General features: G+C 39.0%; 1 protein-coding gene across 6 annotated transcripts in view; it reads right to left on the minus strand.

The window, feature by feature from the left end:
* Nucleotides 1–17,626, minus strand: part of corin.L (corin, serine peptidase L homeolog) — a 113,432-nt gene that overhangs the window by 6,888 nt on the left and 88,918 nt on the right. For all 6 annotated transcript variants that reach the window (XM_018229598.2, XM_018229615.2, XM_018229601.2 and 3 more), the window contains exons 15-19: nt 17,489–17,599; nt 16,307–16,436; nt 13,446–13,568; nt 8,394–8,443; nt 3,134–3,308 (exon numbers count right to left, since the gene is read on the minus strand). In XM_018229598.2, coding sequence (XP_018085087.1) covers nt 3,134–3,308; nt 8,394–8,443; nt 13,446–13,568; nt 16,307–16,436; nt 17,489–17,599 — 589 coding nt within the window. The remainder of the gene's footprint in view (nt 1–3,133; nt 3,309–8,393; nt 8,444–13,445; nt 13,569–16,306; nt 16,437–17,488; nt 17,600–17,626) is intronic.

Genomic DNA, 17,626 nt, shown 5'->3' on the forward strand with positions numbered 1-17,626 from the left:
ATCCGATTGTTGGACCCTAGGACCCACAATCAGATCAGTCCAACATTGCCCACATCAAGGTGGGAGTATTGGGGAGATATTTGCTCATTTGACGACCTCGCCAAACGAGTGGATCACTGTATTTATGGCCAGCTTAAAGGAACAGTAACATCAAGAAATGAAAGTGTTTTAAAGTAATAAAAATATAATACAGTGTTGCTCTGCACGGGTAAGGGCTAGTCCACATGGGGAGATAGCGACGCGTTTGCGGTCGCGGCGACAAAGCGCCGCGACAGTCGCCGCGACCGGCGCAGGCGACAGTTTTGTATGGGCGCCTATGTAAAAACGCCTGTGCTAACCACACGAGGCGATGCGCTTTTCAACAGTCGCCTGAAAAAGCCTGGCGAGGCAAAACTGCTGTTTTGCTTCAGAAACAGTACTTTTGTTTATATAAATAAGCTGCTGTGTAACAATGGGGGCAGCCATTCAAACGTGAAAAGGCTCAGGTTACACAGCAGATAAGCTCTGTAGAACATAATGGTGTTATCTGTTATCCACTATTTATCCTGTGCCATGTAGCCTTTTTTCAATTTCCACCATTGTTACACAACAGCTTGTTTATATGAACTATAGTAGTGTTTCTGAAGCAAACACCTCAGTTTTACCAGTGCAGGGCAACAGTACATGATATGGTCATTACTCTAAAACACTTTAATTTTTTGGTGTTACTGTTCCTTTAAGACAAGCAGGAAGGCTGGGGCTCCAATCTAAGGGAAGAATTTGTTGTTCCAGTAAGAAGCCTACATTCATCAGGTACAGAACTTTCATTTATGAGCTCAGTATCTCCCTATAACACATTTTACTACTTTACAGCCAGCCAAGTTGTTTGGGATGTTTCCATTGCAGTTGTTGGACTATTAAAACATCTCATTAAGACTCAATGTGTGGCCAATGAAAGATACAATGATGTCATTACATGGGGGGGCCTTATTTATCAAAATCTGATTATTTACATTTATAAAGTCCGACCAAACTAGAATCTACAATTTGCCCAAAGTAAAGGGTTGTTGGTGATCTGTTCAGCTGATGAGGAATTGAATGTTCTGCTTCCAATTAAGTTGCTCTGTGCCAACAACTCCTCTGTGTCAGTAAATCAAAATAGTAAAGGAAGGAGAACTCCAGAAGACTATCTGCAAAACTTTTATTCCAGGTTGTGGTTACACAATTTGACCTTACTTATTATTAAAAAAGCACAAATTAATAGGTTCGGGGGAAAATCTGAAAAAACATATGCAAAATCATATTGTATGTATTTCTCTGATATTTTTCCCGAATCATACCTTTTTTCAGATTTTTGCCCGAAAAGCCAGAAAAAGTCGGTTTATTAGACTAATTCCAGCTCAGGCCACAGAAAGTCCAAATAGGATAGGGACCTCTCCCACTGACTTATATACAGGTCAGACTTTTTTGCAGCCTCGGGTTTTAATAAATCCCGAAAAATTTGAGGGTTTTTTTTTGTCCCCACTAAAAATTCTGATTTTATAGTAAAAAAAAACTAGAATTTTTTGAGTTTATATTATTCAGACTTTGATAAATATTTGTACTTTTTAGGTATCATTTAAAAAGCAGTGGGGTTTACTCAACAGGGGGTGAGAATAAGGTGGGTAGATTGTGACCTGATGTATCACTTCAGGCAAATATGACATATTGCTGAGATATTTTTCTAATTTCAGCGCTAATATTTAAAGGAACAGTTCAAAAACTGGGCAGATTGATAGGCTGTACAAAATAAAAATGTTTCTAATATAGTTAGTTAGCCAAAAATGTAATATATAACGGCTGGAGTAACTGGACATCTAACATAATAGTCTAAACACTACTTCCTGCTTTTCAGCTCTCTAACTCTGAGTTAGTCAGTGACTTTAAGGGGGCCACATGGGACATATCTGTTCAGTGAGTTTGTAATTGATCCTTAGCATTCAGCTCATATTCAAAAACAACAGTTATGTGCCCCCTCCTCAAGTCACTGATTGGTTACTGCCTGGTAACCAATCAGTGGAAACCAAGAGAGCTGAAAAGCAGGAAGTAGTGTTCTGGCTGTTATGTTAGACATCCAGTCACTCCAGCCTTTATACATTACATTTTTGGCTAACTAACTATATTAGAAACATGTTTTATTTTGCACAGCCTATTTATTTACCCAATTTTTATTTTTACACTGAACAATTCCTTTAAGAAGCTCAGTACTCAGCTTCACCCACCATCACTGCCTTCTTATTGTGAATAATGTGGAAAATACACTATACGACCAAAATTATGCGGACACCTATTGGAATTGGCTATTTCAGTCACAACCAGCATTGCTAGCACAGGTGAAACTACATCATACAGTGACAGTTTTTGGGAAGATCCTTTACTGTTTCCGCTCAGTAATTCCACCATGCACAAAGCAAGGTCTGTACACAATGGGTTTGTAGGAGTAAGGGGATTATTTGGGACCTCAACCTAAATAAACGCCTTTGAGATGAACTGGAACCTCAGCTACGAGCCAGGCCTGATCCCACACATCAGTGTCCATTCTTCGGAGGACCGACTTCGTAATAATTCAATTGGTTTAAGAATGAGATGTTGGATAGGCAGGTGCCCACATGATGTTGACCACATAGTGAATTTTACCTGAGCTCCTGCCGGTGCTAAGGACTATACAAAGTAAATGCTCTGACTGAATGTTGCCTGCTGGTTGGCTCTAAATACAGGCATTTTCCAGAAACCCATTACACAGAAAACTCTGAATTACAGGATGGCCATCACCCATAAACGTCATTTTAATCAAATCATTCAAATTATTAAAATTGACTTCCTTTGTAATAATAAAACATTACATTGTGCTTGACCGCAACTTATGATTAATCCTTATTGGATGCAAAACAATCCTATTGGGTTTATTTAAGGTTTACATGTTTTTTAGCAGACTTAAAGAAGAGAGATCTCCATTACAGAAAGATCCCAAGCATTCTGCATAACAGGTCCCATATCTGTTCATTGTTTTACAAAATATCTGCATATCTAAACTTGCTACAGTTATTATAACTGATCTGAACATTTTCTCAGGTGCTGATCTAAAGGGACTTGACAAATGGCAGTTGGCACTTACCCCTCAAAGCAGTGTGCCACGGTAAGCACCCATTTTTTTCCAATCAGTACACAGCCACATATATGGCCACTTGGATCACTCTGTAGAGAGCATTGCCACGGCCAGCGTCCAGGCCTGCTGGTCCTTCCGCCCAGTATCCGTTTACTCATTCTCGCTGCAGGGCGACGCCCACAATCTGATGATAATGACAGTTGATTGTACAGAGTATCTGTTATTGTTTTCATCACTCTGCATACTTTCCCTTTTCTCTGCTCTTAATCTAAACAACATGACCGAAATCGGCCTTACTTATAGAAAAACAAAAATTATGTTTATTTAATAGAGACAAGGGGAACTTACATTGGCCCCCAGACTCAGCTTGGCCTGAAAATACCCTTTGCTAAATGTTCAAATGACACTGTTATACTGTAAACACAAAATCTGGGAATAACCTGTAAAAGTGCACGCTGAATTAATTGGTGTTTGCTGATGTCACTTGTGTCACATGACTCATTTCACTTAATAAAACAAAAATAATATACACCTTACGTTTAAACATGAGGATATGAGAAGTTCTGCCTGCAACCTCCTGTTTTCCTATGATTACAAGCCTCCTCTGTGTCTTCTAATTTGGTTATATAGGTATGGGATCTGTTCCCATACGAATTACGGGAAGGCCGTCTCCCATAGACTCCATTTTATCCAAATAATCCAATTTTTTTTTAAATGATTTCTTTTTTCTCTGTAATAATAAAACAGTACCTTGTACTTTATCTGGAAAACTCCAGTTCCCGAGCATTCTGAATAACAGGTCCCATACCTGTATTAGAGGGTATCTTATTCCTTACGCAATCGTTAGTACTTTCATTAGGGCCCCTTAAAGAAGCTGTTCGCCACATAATTAACTCTTATAATTATGTAGTCAGAAGTATTCTATGACAATTTATTTCTTAAATCTTAAACTGCATTGGTATAGCCTTGGGAATTGGATAGTAACACACTACAAGGGCAGGGGCACACGGGCAGATCCGGGGAGATTTAGTCGCCTGGCGACTAATCGCCTCTTCTTCGGGGGCGGCAATCTCACCGAACTGCCTTACCCCTGCCTTCCGCCTGCTAAAATGAAAAATCGCCTGTGGCAATGCACTGGCGGCACTTTGAATCTGCCCGTGTGCCCCTGCCCTAAACTATAGACAATGGTACCACCCCATAGTTGAATGACACATTGTTAATCCTATCACAGTAAAGGTGGCCATACATGGGCCGATAAAGCTGCCGACAGACAGAGTCGGCAACTTATTGGCCCGTGTATGGGGGTCCTCCAACAGGCTTCCACGATCGATATCGATCGGATGGGACTAAAAATCCCGTCGGATCACAGCTGCATCTGTTCGTTGACCCAAATGCCCATTACCCATTGTTAGGATCCGATCGTTGGGCCCTAGGGCCCACTAACAGATCAGCCCGATATTGCATATCGGGGAGAGATTCGCTCATTTGGTAACATCGCCAAACGAGCGGATCCCACCGTGTATGGCCACCTTAACTACACAGAATCAACACCTCTGTGAATTTCAGATGTCACCTCTCTGAAGAGTTACATGTGTCATTGGGATTGGATTAGTGGAAGAGCCTATATGCCGAGGACTTCCCACACCAGTCAACTGAAGAAGCTGCTCGGATGAGCAGTGAAATGTCTTTAATGATAACTAAGCAAGTCCAGTTGTTTTAGAATTACTTATACTAGATATACCATGACCTGGATGAATGAAAATCTTCACAGTCACCCCATAGAAGTTTCCCATGAAGGCATTACCTCAAGTGTCAAGTGTATGTTACACTTAATCACCCTCAGGCCTAGAGATAATTAAGTTAAATTCCATAACTTCATATGCAAACTGCATGGTAGCTCAGAGAACCACTTTTCATTTCACGGGGATAACTGTTATCCTATTTAGCAACTTGCTATGATGTTGGACTGTGTAAATATTAGCAATGTAAATATATTCCATACAAATGCCTCTGCTGCTTCATATTATTGCTCTTCAACAAAGGGTCACATTCTTTAAACTGTGCTACACTCAGAAGCATTTAATTCCAAGATATTAAGGTGCAGATGGTTTTACTTTCAAATGCTGTTGAAACTAAATCCCAGGAAAACCAACTTAATTCCTAGCAAATCCCGAGAAGACAAAATGAATAAGCACAAAAGTGATACCAGTGAATTCAATTTACAGCTTCCCCTTTGGCAAAGTAGGCTGTTGTGTATATATATATATATATATATATATATATATATATATATATATATATATATATATATATATATACTGTCTGATATATTAGGGTTTTGGAGGTGCACCCTTGGTTTTCATGCTCCTTAAATGTGACTGTATGGTTACAATGATCTTCTCTGGGGTCTTTGATTTAGATAGGGACAAAGATTGTGGTAGGCAAGAGAGGTGGCTGTCTGGAGGGTGCAACCAGTTAGTAAAGTCGAGCATAGAAGCAACTGGAAGAAGTAGCAAGGGGTTGTTGTGCGAATTGTACAAGCAGCAGCTGTAGCAGCTGGAGGGAGTGGGAATGTGGAGAGTTAGGGCACCCACTCGCCTTTGCTGGCACTGGATTCAAGACTGATCCACCATTATAGGATAGTATTGTATCTAGAAAAACACATTCTACTTGCTATGTGATTGCTATGGGCTACAAAGTCTTGATAATCATTGCTCCTTTCATTATAGTACTGCCTTAGAGATTGGTAATGGCTTGAGAAACAGTCTTCCTCTGTACCGCTCTCCAGATTGCTAAACTACAACTCTATACTGGCTCCATACTGACTATAACAGTATAAACAGGCATTGGAAGTGTAGTGCAAAGGCAAAAGAAGAATGATGTGGCATTTTTAAAAGGTTTTCATTGACCAGATGTCACGGTCCTGTACACATTCTGCTATGTCATTATGCACTGATGGCAAACTTAGTGCTTTTACTTACATATGGGAATTCATTTTCTGTGCTTGGATGTGATATATTTCATGACATTTATTTCATGACATTTTTTTCATAGTCTCTTTTTCTGTATGTGACCATCCTGATTGCTGCCTGCCCTGGCCATTGCCTGTATATTTACTATGAGCCTACTATTAACCCTAATCCCTTGAATACATCACTATTTGATTTTGGCCTGTTCCTCACACGGTTACACTTCCTCAGTCATAATTTCCAGGACCTGAAGGCCTTGCAGTAGTGATTTGTGGGTTGACCCAAAGCCGGCAATGACCCGTGGGTTGGCTACTGGCTGGGCCATTTGGGGTTGAAATTCGGCCAACCATTACAGGTTAGGGTTGTGTGCAGGTCAGACTGGGGAAGTACATTCCTCCACTGCTCCCAAAGATTCCCGGTCTTGGAAGCAGAGGCATCCACAGAAGTAGCTTACAGAGTGAGAAGATGCGGGTACAGGTCAACATTTTATAGGTTAAGGTTTTGCGGGTTAGGGTCGGTGCGGGATGAGTTTTTCCCGACCACTAACTTTTCACTAACTTGCAGCCCTGGCAATGTTAAGGCACAAGTTGCAACATCATTGACTATCAGGGCAAACTGATATTTTTAGCACATAACATATGAATGTTGATACGACCATGTTATTTACAGACATTTCAAGGGAGGGTTCAAAGATGCCTGTATGAGTTCCTACAGATTTCAATTAAAAATATTAGAACTGATCAGCCTCTATAGCAGGCTAGTCATGCAAGGAAAAAATATATAATGTCATTTATAAAGAAAAACAAACACACTCGGCTAAGTAGGTATAATAATATAATTAGCCTGCTGCTTCCTGGGGCTGCATGTGATTTATTTTAAACTTTGGATCTATTACTGTCCTTCAATTTGACTTTCTAAGCACTAAGGCTAAACTCCCTTTTCTCCAATATATGTATCTACTCTCTAGGTCATTCATTTTGATTAATGTATCTCATGTCAGAATAATTCATTTATTAAAAAGGTTCTTCAATCCAGCCTTGCAGACTTGCAGTACCTGACCTGATTGTGGCTGAAAAATGACTGTATTTTAAGCCACTTAAATGTGCTGAGTACACTGCTGTGAATTTTGATTTGAGTTACATTTTCCTTCAGAGTCGAATACGGAGAGTCTTTTTCATCTTAATGTCTCCTTCAGCAAAGTAAGTGACCTCTGAAAGAGTTGGCAAAACTGCTGTATCATTAATCTCATGTGAAGAGAACAACTAATATTTCCTTGTATTCTGCTCCATTTCCAGAACAATAAGATTTAAAACAGAAAAGAGTGACGGGAATAGTAATGAGTTAATCTGTCCTGTTTCGATTCCCCTGAAAATTCGAGATACTGCTGAAAAATTTGCATTGGGAAGCATTAGTGATGGGCGAATTTGGGGCGTTTCGCTTTGCCAAAAAATTTGCGAATTTCCAGCAAAATTCGTGAAACGGCGAAAAATTTGCTAAACGGCGCCGGCTTCTTGTTTTTTACTCCAGCGAAAATGCACCAGCGTCCAAAAAAACGGACGCCAGCAGTTTCACTAATTTATTCGCCGGAATCGCTGGAATTTGCCGCGAATTTGCATCTGCCGAATAAATTCGCCCATCACTAATAAGCGTAAATGTGCCACTGAGAAGCCTGAAGACCCAAAGAGAAAATGGCATTTGGGGGAAAGATTATCCATATATTAGCCAAGTGTCAGAATATCACCACTGCACATAATTAGACATGTAAAATGTATTATGGAATGTTATTACTACATAAAGGCACAAGACCACAGCTTTTATGTTGTTTATGGGTCACTTCCAATATCCTCATATTTATTATAAATAGTGATTACATTATTTCTTATAATAAAAGAACAATGTGGCACAAGCAACATGGTTTATAACTACTGATAGTAATAAGCACCTTTTTAAAAGTTAGTCATTATTCTTGTATTTTATAATCAGTTTTACACATTTATCCTGAGGACCCCCTGCCCTTGCCCTCACTCCCATCAATAGGACACAGATTGGAGCTTCTTTTTGAAACAATCCCCCACAGCTGCAGATCCAAGCAAGCCCTGTCCTATATGATGGCAATAAGGCATTCTTCTTTCATTATAGAAATAAAAAGGGATTATACTGGTATTGTGCTTTGCCGTGGTAAACTGCTGAAAGAAAAAAGATTCAAAAATCTATAAATGATGAAATAGACAATAGAATGACAAACTAATAAAGGGGAACACGTAACAACACAGAAGTTAATAGATGGAATTTTTCCTTACCTTCCTTGGTACAAAGAAGAGAAACTTTCCGTCTGCTTTCACATGGTTGGCTAAAAATGAAATATATAGATATATTTAATATATCTTGCTATTTCTTATAACAAACCAAAAAGAGGATGCATAATAGTATTCATTGTTTTTGGCCTCCCTGGGGTATATTTGTTCCTGCAAATTCTGTAGAGGTTGTGGACAAAACAGGCTCAAAACCGCTGATACTTTTCTGCAAGGTTTATTCAACACAACATGTTTCGAGCATTGTGGCTCTTTATCAAGTGTTCTTGTGTACTTGGCGCAGGCAAGTAATTGTGTAACTGGTACCAACCTTTATTATTTCTGGTATATTTGTTCCTGCGCATGGCCATTTTCTGCAAGGGTACTTCCAGAATGAGTATACAGTATATATGGTTACTATTGCACTGTAAAGGGGCATACAAATCAGTGCACCTCATATAGTGTGTCAGGAAACTAAAAATACACCTCAGGGTACATAGCTAGTGATAGTTTTTGAAAATAAATCACATATGTGCTGTAGCAGGTCTATACTGTTTATGTATCAGTCTCACTCAATAAGAAGGAGCTATTTTAGAGGCAATTTTTGGAGGACAGCTCTTGAACTGGAATGTATGGAGCAGGCTGACTCTCAGAGCACCCTGGGAGGCAGTGTCTCTAATACGGATGGTGGGGGGAGTGCAAAGAAGAAAAGGCAGGTTTTAGTTATAGGGGATTCAGTTATAGAAATGTGCATAGGGTAATCTGTCGTAAAGACCCTTCATGCCGAATAGTCTGCTGCTTGCCTGATGCTAGGGTTCGGCATATGGTGGAACAAGTGGCGGATTATTGGGTGGAGCAGTCTTGGTACCAACAACAAAGTTAGAGGATGGGGGGGGGGGGGAGTTCTCCAGAATGATTTTAAAAAGCTAGGTGAAGAGTTGAGGACGAGGACTCCAAGGTAATTTTCTCAGAGATATTACCAGTGCCATGAGCAATGTTAAGGAGACAGCGGGACCTCAGGGAGACTAATGCTTGGCTGAGAGATTTGTATAGGGAGGAGGGTTTTGGGTTTTTGGAGAACTAGGCTGATTTATCCTTCAGCTACAGGCTCTTTGCTAGGGATTCACTGCACCAAAATGATGATGGTACAGATGATTTGGGGGAGAAGATGGTTAGAGGGTTGGAGGAGATTCTAAACTGGGTATGGGGGGGAAGGTTCAATAAGGGATTCTGTGGAAGACAGGTTAGATGAGGTAGTGGGCATAGGAAGGGAAAATGGGGGGTGTAGATTTGGTTGGTACTGTTAAAAATAGGGAGGACCACGTTTTGTATTGAAATTCTCATGCTGGTTCCAGTATTAAGGGGCATATTTATCAAGGGTCAAATTTAGAATTCAAAAAGACCAACTGAAATTAAGCCGAAGTTTTTTTTGAGTCGAATAGGTCCATTTTTGATCAAATAGGTCCGTATTCGGCTGAATTTGAATCGTTCCAATCGAAGGAATAGCGCATTCGATCGAATTTGATTCAAAGTTTTTACCAAAAAACTTTTTCAAAGTCCACCAATTGCTTCCAAATATGTTCAAGGAGGTCCCCCATAGGCTAAAACAGCAATTCGGCAGGTTTTAGATGGCAAATTTTTAAAGAGAAATTTCGATATTTGAAATTTCTAATTTTTTTAAAATTCAAATCAAATTTGGACTATTCCCTAGTCGAAGTACGCAAAAATAGCTCGAAATTCAAATTTTTTCAATTCGAAAATTCACCTCGACCTTTGATAAATCTGCCCCTTAATGTATGTTTACAAATGCAAGGAATCTGATGGGAGAGCTGGAAGTGCTGGAGGGAAAATATGATGTGATTGGTGTTGCTGAAACATGGCTGAATGAGTTGCATGAATGGGCAGTTAATAGCAGCGGCAATACAGAGGCAATAGAAAAGGAGGAGGGGTATGTCTGTTTGTTAGGCAGGATTTAAAAGCTTATATAAAGGAGGAGGCGATGTTAGAAAATGAGGGGGCAGAAGTCTTATAGGTGGAGCTTTTTACAGATTATAAAGAATCCAGAAAATGAATTGTAGGCGTATGCTGTATGCCCCCTAATGTAAGTGAGGAGGAGAAGGCTAAGCTCCTGGTAGGAAAGAAAAAGTTGCTAGTTTGGGGAAAGTAATGATAATGGGGGGTTTTAATTACCCAGATATTGACTGGAGCAACAGTACTTTCAGGACAGTTAATGGGAATACGTCTATGAACTTGTTGCATGACAATTTTATGGCACAGGTTGCTGAGAAGCCAACCAGAAAAAATGCTATTCTAGATCTAGTGATCTCAAATGACCCAGAACTTATAGCAAATGTGCAAGTCATTGAACCCCTGGGTAATAGTGACCATAATGTTATATCCTTTAATGTCTGGTGCAAAAAACAAAACAACAATTGGAAGAAAGGAGGTTCCGTCTAAATACAGTGAGAGCTGTGAAGATGTGGAATTCTCTCCCTGAATCAGTTGTACAGGCTGATACATTAGATAGCTTTAAGAAGGGGTTGGATGGCTTTTTAGCAAGTGTTATGGGAGGGTTATGGGAGATAGCTCATAGTACAAGTTTATCCAGGGACTAGTCCGATTGAGTCAAGAAGGAATTTTTCCCCCTCTGAGGTAAATTGGAATGGGGTTTTTCACCTTCCACTGGATCCACTAGCAGTTAGGCAGGTTATGTATAGACTTAAAAAGTTGAACTTGTTGAATGTGTATTTTTTTAACCTAACTTACTATGTTACTGTGTCACTATGTATGAGTAAAGAAGCAATGCTTACAATTTACATGGTTTCGCATATTTTTAAAATGCAAATCTGGTTATTAAAAAAAAAATCTAGGGAGAATGAGACACCCAATAGTTCGAATACATACATGACAATAAATAAAAATTACATTATACAGTTAATAAAAGATGGGTTTTGGCAGAGTAATTAGTAAGAATGACTGTGTGTTCATTTATTACAAAAAGGGAACAAATGTTGGGAAGACCCCTATTGAGTTGCAAGCTGTGCACTATTAACAACAATTTTTACAAGAACCAGGAATAACAGATTTGAATGGAAAGGATTACAGGGCATGGGACATCTGGATTTTTATATGGTTCCAGAGTGCTGTCTATAACACGCTTCAACATCATCTTTTTGTTATCTTTTCCATTTCTTTTGCTGCTGGTTACCATAATCAGCTGTGGATTGGAAACATGAAGACAAGGCTGTAAAAGTTTGTGTGCTAGAAGTTGCTGGGGGGAGACATTAATAAAGGGGCAGCAAACAGCGGGGCAGCCATAAATAACTCTACTACTACAGGTTTTCCTTTCAGAAACTGCCACTTGCAATCTGCTCTATCTGGAGCTTGAATAACCACTGTCCTTCTAACATGATAAAAAGACAGAAATTAAATTAGAACCAGTCAAGGAGACTTGGTAGGCCATTGTGACCTGCATACTCAGTGTTGATAAGTATAGTGTTGTAGTATATGCAGGCTACAGAACTTGTGTATAGTAAATATAGCTGTAGCAAACAATGTCAATTAGCAGCAGGAAGGGCAGCTAAGGTATTATCCTGCATTAAAAGGGGTATTGTTTAACCTGAGAATGTAGTTCTACTCCTTCACAATGCACTGGTAAGGCACCATCTACAATATGCACAGCAGTTTGGTCTCCTCTGTACTTAAAGGGATACTGTCATGGGAAAAAAAATTGTTTTCAAAATGAATCACTCAATAGTGCTGCTCCAGCAGAATTCTGCACTGAAATCCATTTCTCAAAAGAGCAAACAGATTTTTTATATTGCATTTTGAAATCTGACATGGGTCTAGACATATTGTCAATTTTCCAGCTGCCCCAAGTCATGTGACTTGTGCTCTGATAAACTTCAATCACTCTTTACTGCTGTACTGCAAGATGGAGTGATATCACCCCCTCCCTTTTCCCCTCAGCAGCCAAACAAAAGAACAATGGGAAGGTAACCAGATAGCAGCTCCCTAACACAAGATAACAGCTGCCTGGTAGATCTAAGAACAACACTCAATAGTAAAAACCCATGTCCCACTGAGACACATTCAGTTACATTGAGAAGGAAAAACAGCAGCCTGCCAGAAAGCATTTCTCTCCTAAAGTGCAGGCACAAGTCACATGACCAGGGGTAGCTGGGAAATTGACAAAATGTCTAGCCCCATGTCAGATTTCAAAATTGAATATAAAAAAATCTGTTTGCTCTTTTGAGAAATGGATTTCAGTGCAGAAGTCTGCTGGAGTAGCACTATTTACTGATGCGTTTTGAAAAAAACATGTTTTCCGATGCGAGGATCCCTTTAAAAGGGACATTATTGAGACAGCTCAGTACAATTAAATTGATAAAGGCTATGGAGGGTCTCAGTTATGAGCAAAATATATGGCCACAAAAATGGAACCATGGAGAAGGGTGACTACATTAATATGAGGAATAAGACGTTTCAGTTATCAAACCTTTCTTCCCAAAGAAGTGGTACCTAGTAGTTTTTAATATATTATGTACAAATATTCACAGAATGTATTCTCACGAACAAATCTCCATCCAGAACATGTAGGCATCTGCATGTGATTATTATCATCATGCTACTGTACTATGATATACAGCACAACTGCTTTTCATAGCTTGCTGCCAATGCCCCCTGTTTTTGTGTATATAAACAATAGTCCAGAGGTGACCTAAGGCAAAATAGACAACAGACATTTACTTGTCAAAAAAGACTTATAGGATTCTTATGAGAGAATATAAATTGGAAACAGGAGCATCAGTGTAGGGCATGGTGAGGAAAGACTGGAAAATATCTTCTAGCCTCACGCAGGCATGTTACAGCCTGAAACTCAAAAAATAATAAAGAAAAATAACGCAGCTCTAATGGTAACAGGAAGAAGTGTGGGAAAAAAAGACAGATCTCTGTCCATTAAAATGAGAAAAAGACGGAAACAGATGCGACGAGATGGATACGACAAAAATAAGGTAAACAATAGAAATGTTGGACACGATGACTGTCAAAAGATCATACCCTTTTATTAGCAGCTCATGAAATGTAGACCCGTTTTGTTGTTTCCAGTCTTCCTTCAGATGCAGCCATTCATTGTGTTCTAAGTAGTCAAGTTCTGTTGCTTCAGCTGTTATAGATGGACCTCTGCAAACATATCCATTAAAAGGACACTGTTGTTAAAATCAAAAGGTTTTTACATATAGTTGAAACACTGTGGAATGCTATACTAGGTGGTGTTGTAGTGGAAACATTTTATTTGATTTAGTTCCAAAAAAAGCCCATAGTTTGTATAAACTGGAGAATGTTCTCTAGTATTCATCTATTCCCAATTCTTTTAAAGCATATTTCACCTATATCTCTGTTAGTAAAGTACACTTACTCAGGATCAACGCAATATAGTCTAAGGTCGGTGGCACACGGGGAAATTAGTTGCCTAGCGACAAATCTTCTCTACTGCAGGCAACTAATTTCCACGAAATGCCGTCCCGCCGCCAAGAATACGCATCTCCGGCGGGATTGCATAGGAATCGCTTCAGATTTCTGAAATTGCCCAAAGTTTCCTCGTAAGGCAACTTCGGTTGACTTCGGAAATCCAAAGCGATTTGTATGCCATCCCGCCTGTCGCCAGGGGTTCTTGCCAGTGGGGAGGCATTTGGGGAGATCAGTTGCCCACAGTAGAGAAGATTTGTCTCTGGGCTACTAATCTCCCCATTAGCCACCCCCATTAACGTCAAGATCAATGTTAGAAATGTTTGACGTTGAACTACAATATACATAATGCCCCACTGGGTTCTGCTTGTTGTAGTCCACCAATAACTGGAAAGCTATAGTTTAGGTGTAGGACCACAGAACTCATTCAGCCATTTGTCCTGACAACTGAATTTACTATTAAAAATCATTTCTGTTTGCTATAGATACATATTTTGATAACACTGAATGTTTAAAGAAAAGAATCTTGGCAAGCACCATAGTGTTGGCTGCCACATGAAAGCACTTTAAAGGGATACTGTCATGGGAAAAAATAAATTTTTTCAAAATGCATCAGTTAATAGTGCTGATCCAGCAGAATTCTGCACTGAAATCCAGTTCTCAAAAGAGCAAACAGATTTTTTTATATTCAATTTTGAAATCTGACATGGGGCTAGACATATTGTCAATTTCCCAGCTGCCCCAAGTCATGTGACTTGTGCTCTGATAAACTTCAATCACTCTTTACTGCTGTACTGCAAGTTAGAGTGATATCACCCCCCTCCCCAGCAGCCAAACAAAAGAACAATGGGAAGGTAACCAGATAGCAGCTCCCTAACACAAGATAACAGCTGCCTGGTAGATCTAAGAACAGCACTCAATAGTAAAAACCCATGTCCCACTGAGACACATTCAATTACATTGAGAAGGAAAAACAGAAGCCTGCCAGAAAGCATTTCTCTCCTGAAGTGCAGGCACACGTCACATGACTTGGGGCAGCTGGGAAATTGACAAAATGTCTAGCCCCATGTCAGATTTTACAATGAAATATAAAAAAATCTGTTTGCTCTTTTGAGAAATGGATTTCAGCGCAGAATTCTGCTGGAACAGCACTATTAACTGATTCATTTTGAAAAAATTTTTTTTTTCCATGACAGTATCCCTTTAAGTATAGCTGGCAGAGCCGGTGACTGTGAGATTTCCAGATCTCTCTCCCTGAATTTATTTTACAACCCTCCCCATGGTTATTAAGCGATTATCACTGCTTGTGCATGTCAAGATGTGCCTGTTGTATATTAAATGGTGACTCTGAAGGACAAGTTAGATGCCAGCTGTTTTATTTGCCCTCATCACTTTCTTGCTAAGTAACTACATGGCAACCAATGCCAGGGGTTCTTCCATTCACTAAAAATGTTGCTTCAACCTAGTAAGATGTAGGGTAAAAGATATAAATTTAAAGAATTTAAAGGGGAAATTTAAAGAATTTAAAGGGGAACTATATGAAAATGTAACATAAGCTTCATCATGCTGAAATAAGAAACTTTCTAAATGCAATCAATTAAATAGTCTGCGTCATTTCTGAAATAATCAAGTTTATTTTCACTATCCCCCCCAGCCTCTGTTTCTCTTTATTCTATCTTCATGCAGGAGTTAGGTGTCAGATATTGATTGACAGTTAGATCCAATATATATTATAGAGGGGCTTCCTTTCCTAGCAGATGTATTAGAGCTCACTCAAATAACTGATTCCAATACAAACAAAATCTAACAAAATAACTGCCTTTTACACAAATTCTGCATGTAGAGAGACATGTCTGGTGATTTTAATAGAGTGAACCACAATACATCTTCTAGGCAAAAGGAGCCCCCCTATAAGATATATATCTAACACCCAACTCCTGCATAAAGAGAGAATGAAGAGAAACAGAGGCTGAGAGGGGGATAGTGAAGATAAACGTGATTATTTTGAAAACGGTACTGAATTTTTAATTTTTAATATTTAGAAAACGTATTATTTCAGTATGCTGAAGCTTATATTAAATTTTCATTTTCGTGACAGTTCCCCTTTAAATATTTTTAAGGGGGGTCATTTACAATGTCCCACACAGTGTGTGTGTGCGCTTTAAAGGCTGAGTATAAAATTTCCTTCCACTGGGAAAGTCATGGAAAAAATAGATTTCAACTCAAAAAAGAAATTTCCAGTACAAAGCAAGATAATAATTAAAGGAAACATCTGACTAGTTCAACTGGAGCGTGCTTTGCTCGTGTAACTACAGCTTTGCTCGTGTAACTACATGCATGAAATGGCGCTATGTAATAGATAGAAAAATGATCTTTAATAATGTGATTTATCTATTTATACTTTGTAAGAATTGTCATATTCATATTATTAGGCTACAAACTACTGACCTTACCCTAAACCCATTTGATTGCAGACCCATTGTGTCAACTCTTCCTCCCAATTATCTGCACATACGTGATAGTCAGATGCTGACCTGTGAATGGTCAGTAAAGTCAAAGAGCTCGTATTTTTAGACAAGGTAACTGAAAAGAAAAGATTTACATTTTTACGAAAGTCGTTTCTATGAAGCATATAGAAAAAAATGTGATATACTTTAGGTGAAATCTTACCAAACACCTTTTAATAATAAAATGTCTCCTAACACCTACCATTCAGAATGCAACATGCTTAGATCTACAATTTGTTAAAAAAAAAAATTAAAATCTTAGATGGGGTCCTAAAAAACCCAGAATCTGTACATTTTTCTCGTTTGTTTTATTTTCAATAATCAAATTTAATGGCACAATTTTGGAGAAGAAAAAAAAACGGAAAAAATCAAAGCAAAATGCACGTTAAAAATGAGATTCATTTAAATAGAAACATTTATAATAACAAAGTCCACACCATATACATTGCATATAGTGAATACAGGAATAAGGTTTGAACTTGAACGAGTTTGAAACTGCAAAATACACTGTATTCACAACTGTCTGACCAACATCTCACTTAAAAAAAAAAAGATATTAATATGAAGTTAGTTGCTCCCTTTCCACCAGATTATGGAACATTCATCCCTCCGGTGTTCATTTGGGCTGGGATTAGGGCTCTGTACAGGCTATGGTGAGGTCTATATTTTTTTAAAATACAATTTACCTTCTTTTTACAACACCTGCTATGGGATCTGTGATCTCTACAGTGTGAACCAGATTATTTAATGAGACTGATAGCTGGTGAAATGCCATTTATCACTCCAGAGGGCTAATAGCCACTGCCTAGAGTCTAATGGAAGTGACCTTTACACCTAGCAACCTCAAATGCTTGACATTGTACATGGTGATACATCCAAAAAGGATTTGTACATGGAAATTGACATGGGATTGATTTGATGCACCATATCTGTCAATGTATCTGTCAATGAGTTCCATTTATTCTGGGACAATAGAAAGTCAACCGTAGCATGTATGAACATTGTAGGGTATCGGTCCATTTGGCAGATTGGTTGGATACTGTGCAGAGTGTATGACTGCCTATAGAGACTGACTGTCTACCAGTAGGAAGTGCTTTGCTTGGAGATGAGAGTAAAAGGACTATTTACCACAATTCCATTCATCCGAGCTGTCTGTGCAGTCTATGAGACCATCACACCATCGATCACGAGATACACATTCATGATTACCGCATTCAAGTTCTTCAGATGTGCATGCAGCTGTTGGGAATTGAGAAAATACTGGAG

The sequence above is a fragment of the Xenopus laevis genome, chromosome 1L (genome assembly GCF_017654675.1).
Source record: "Xenopus laevis strain J_2021 chromosome 1L, Xenopus_laevis_v10.1, whole genome shotgun sequence".
Taxonomy (NCBI): Eukaryota; Metazoa; Chordata; class Amphibia; order Anura; family Pipidae; genus Xenopus; species Xenopus laevis.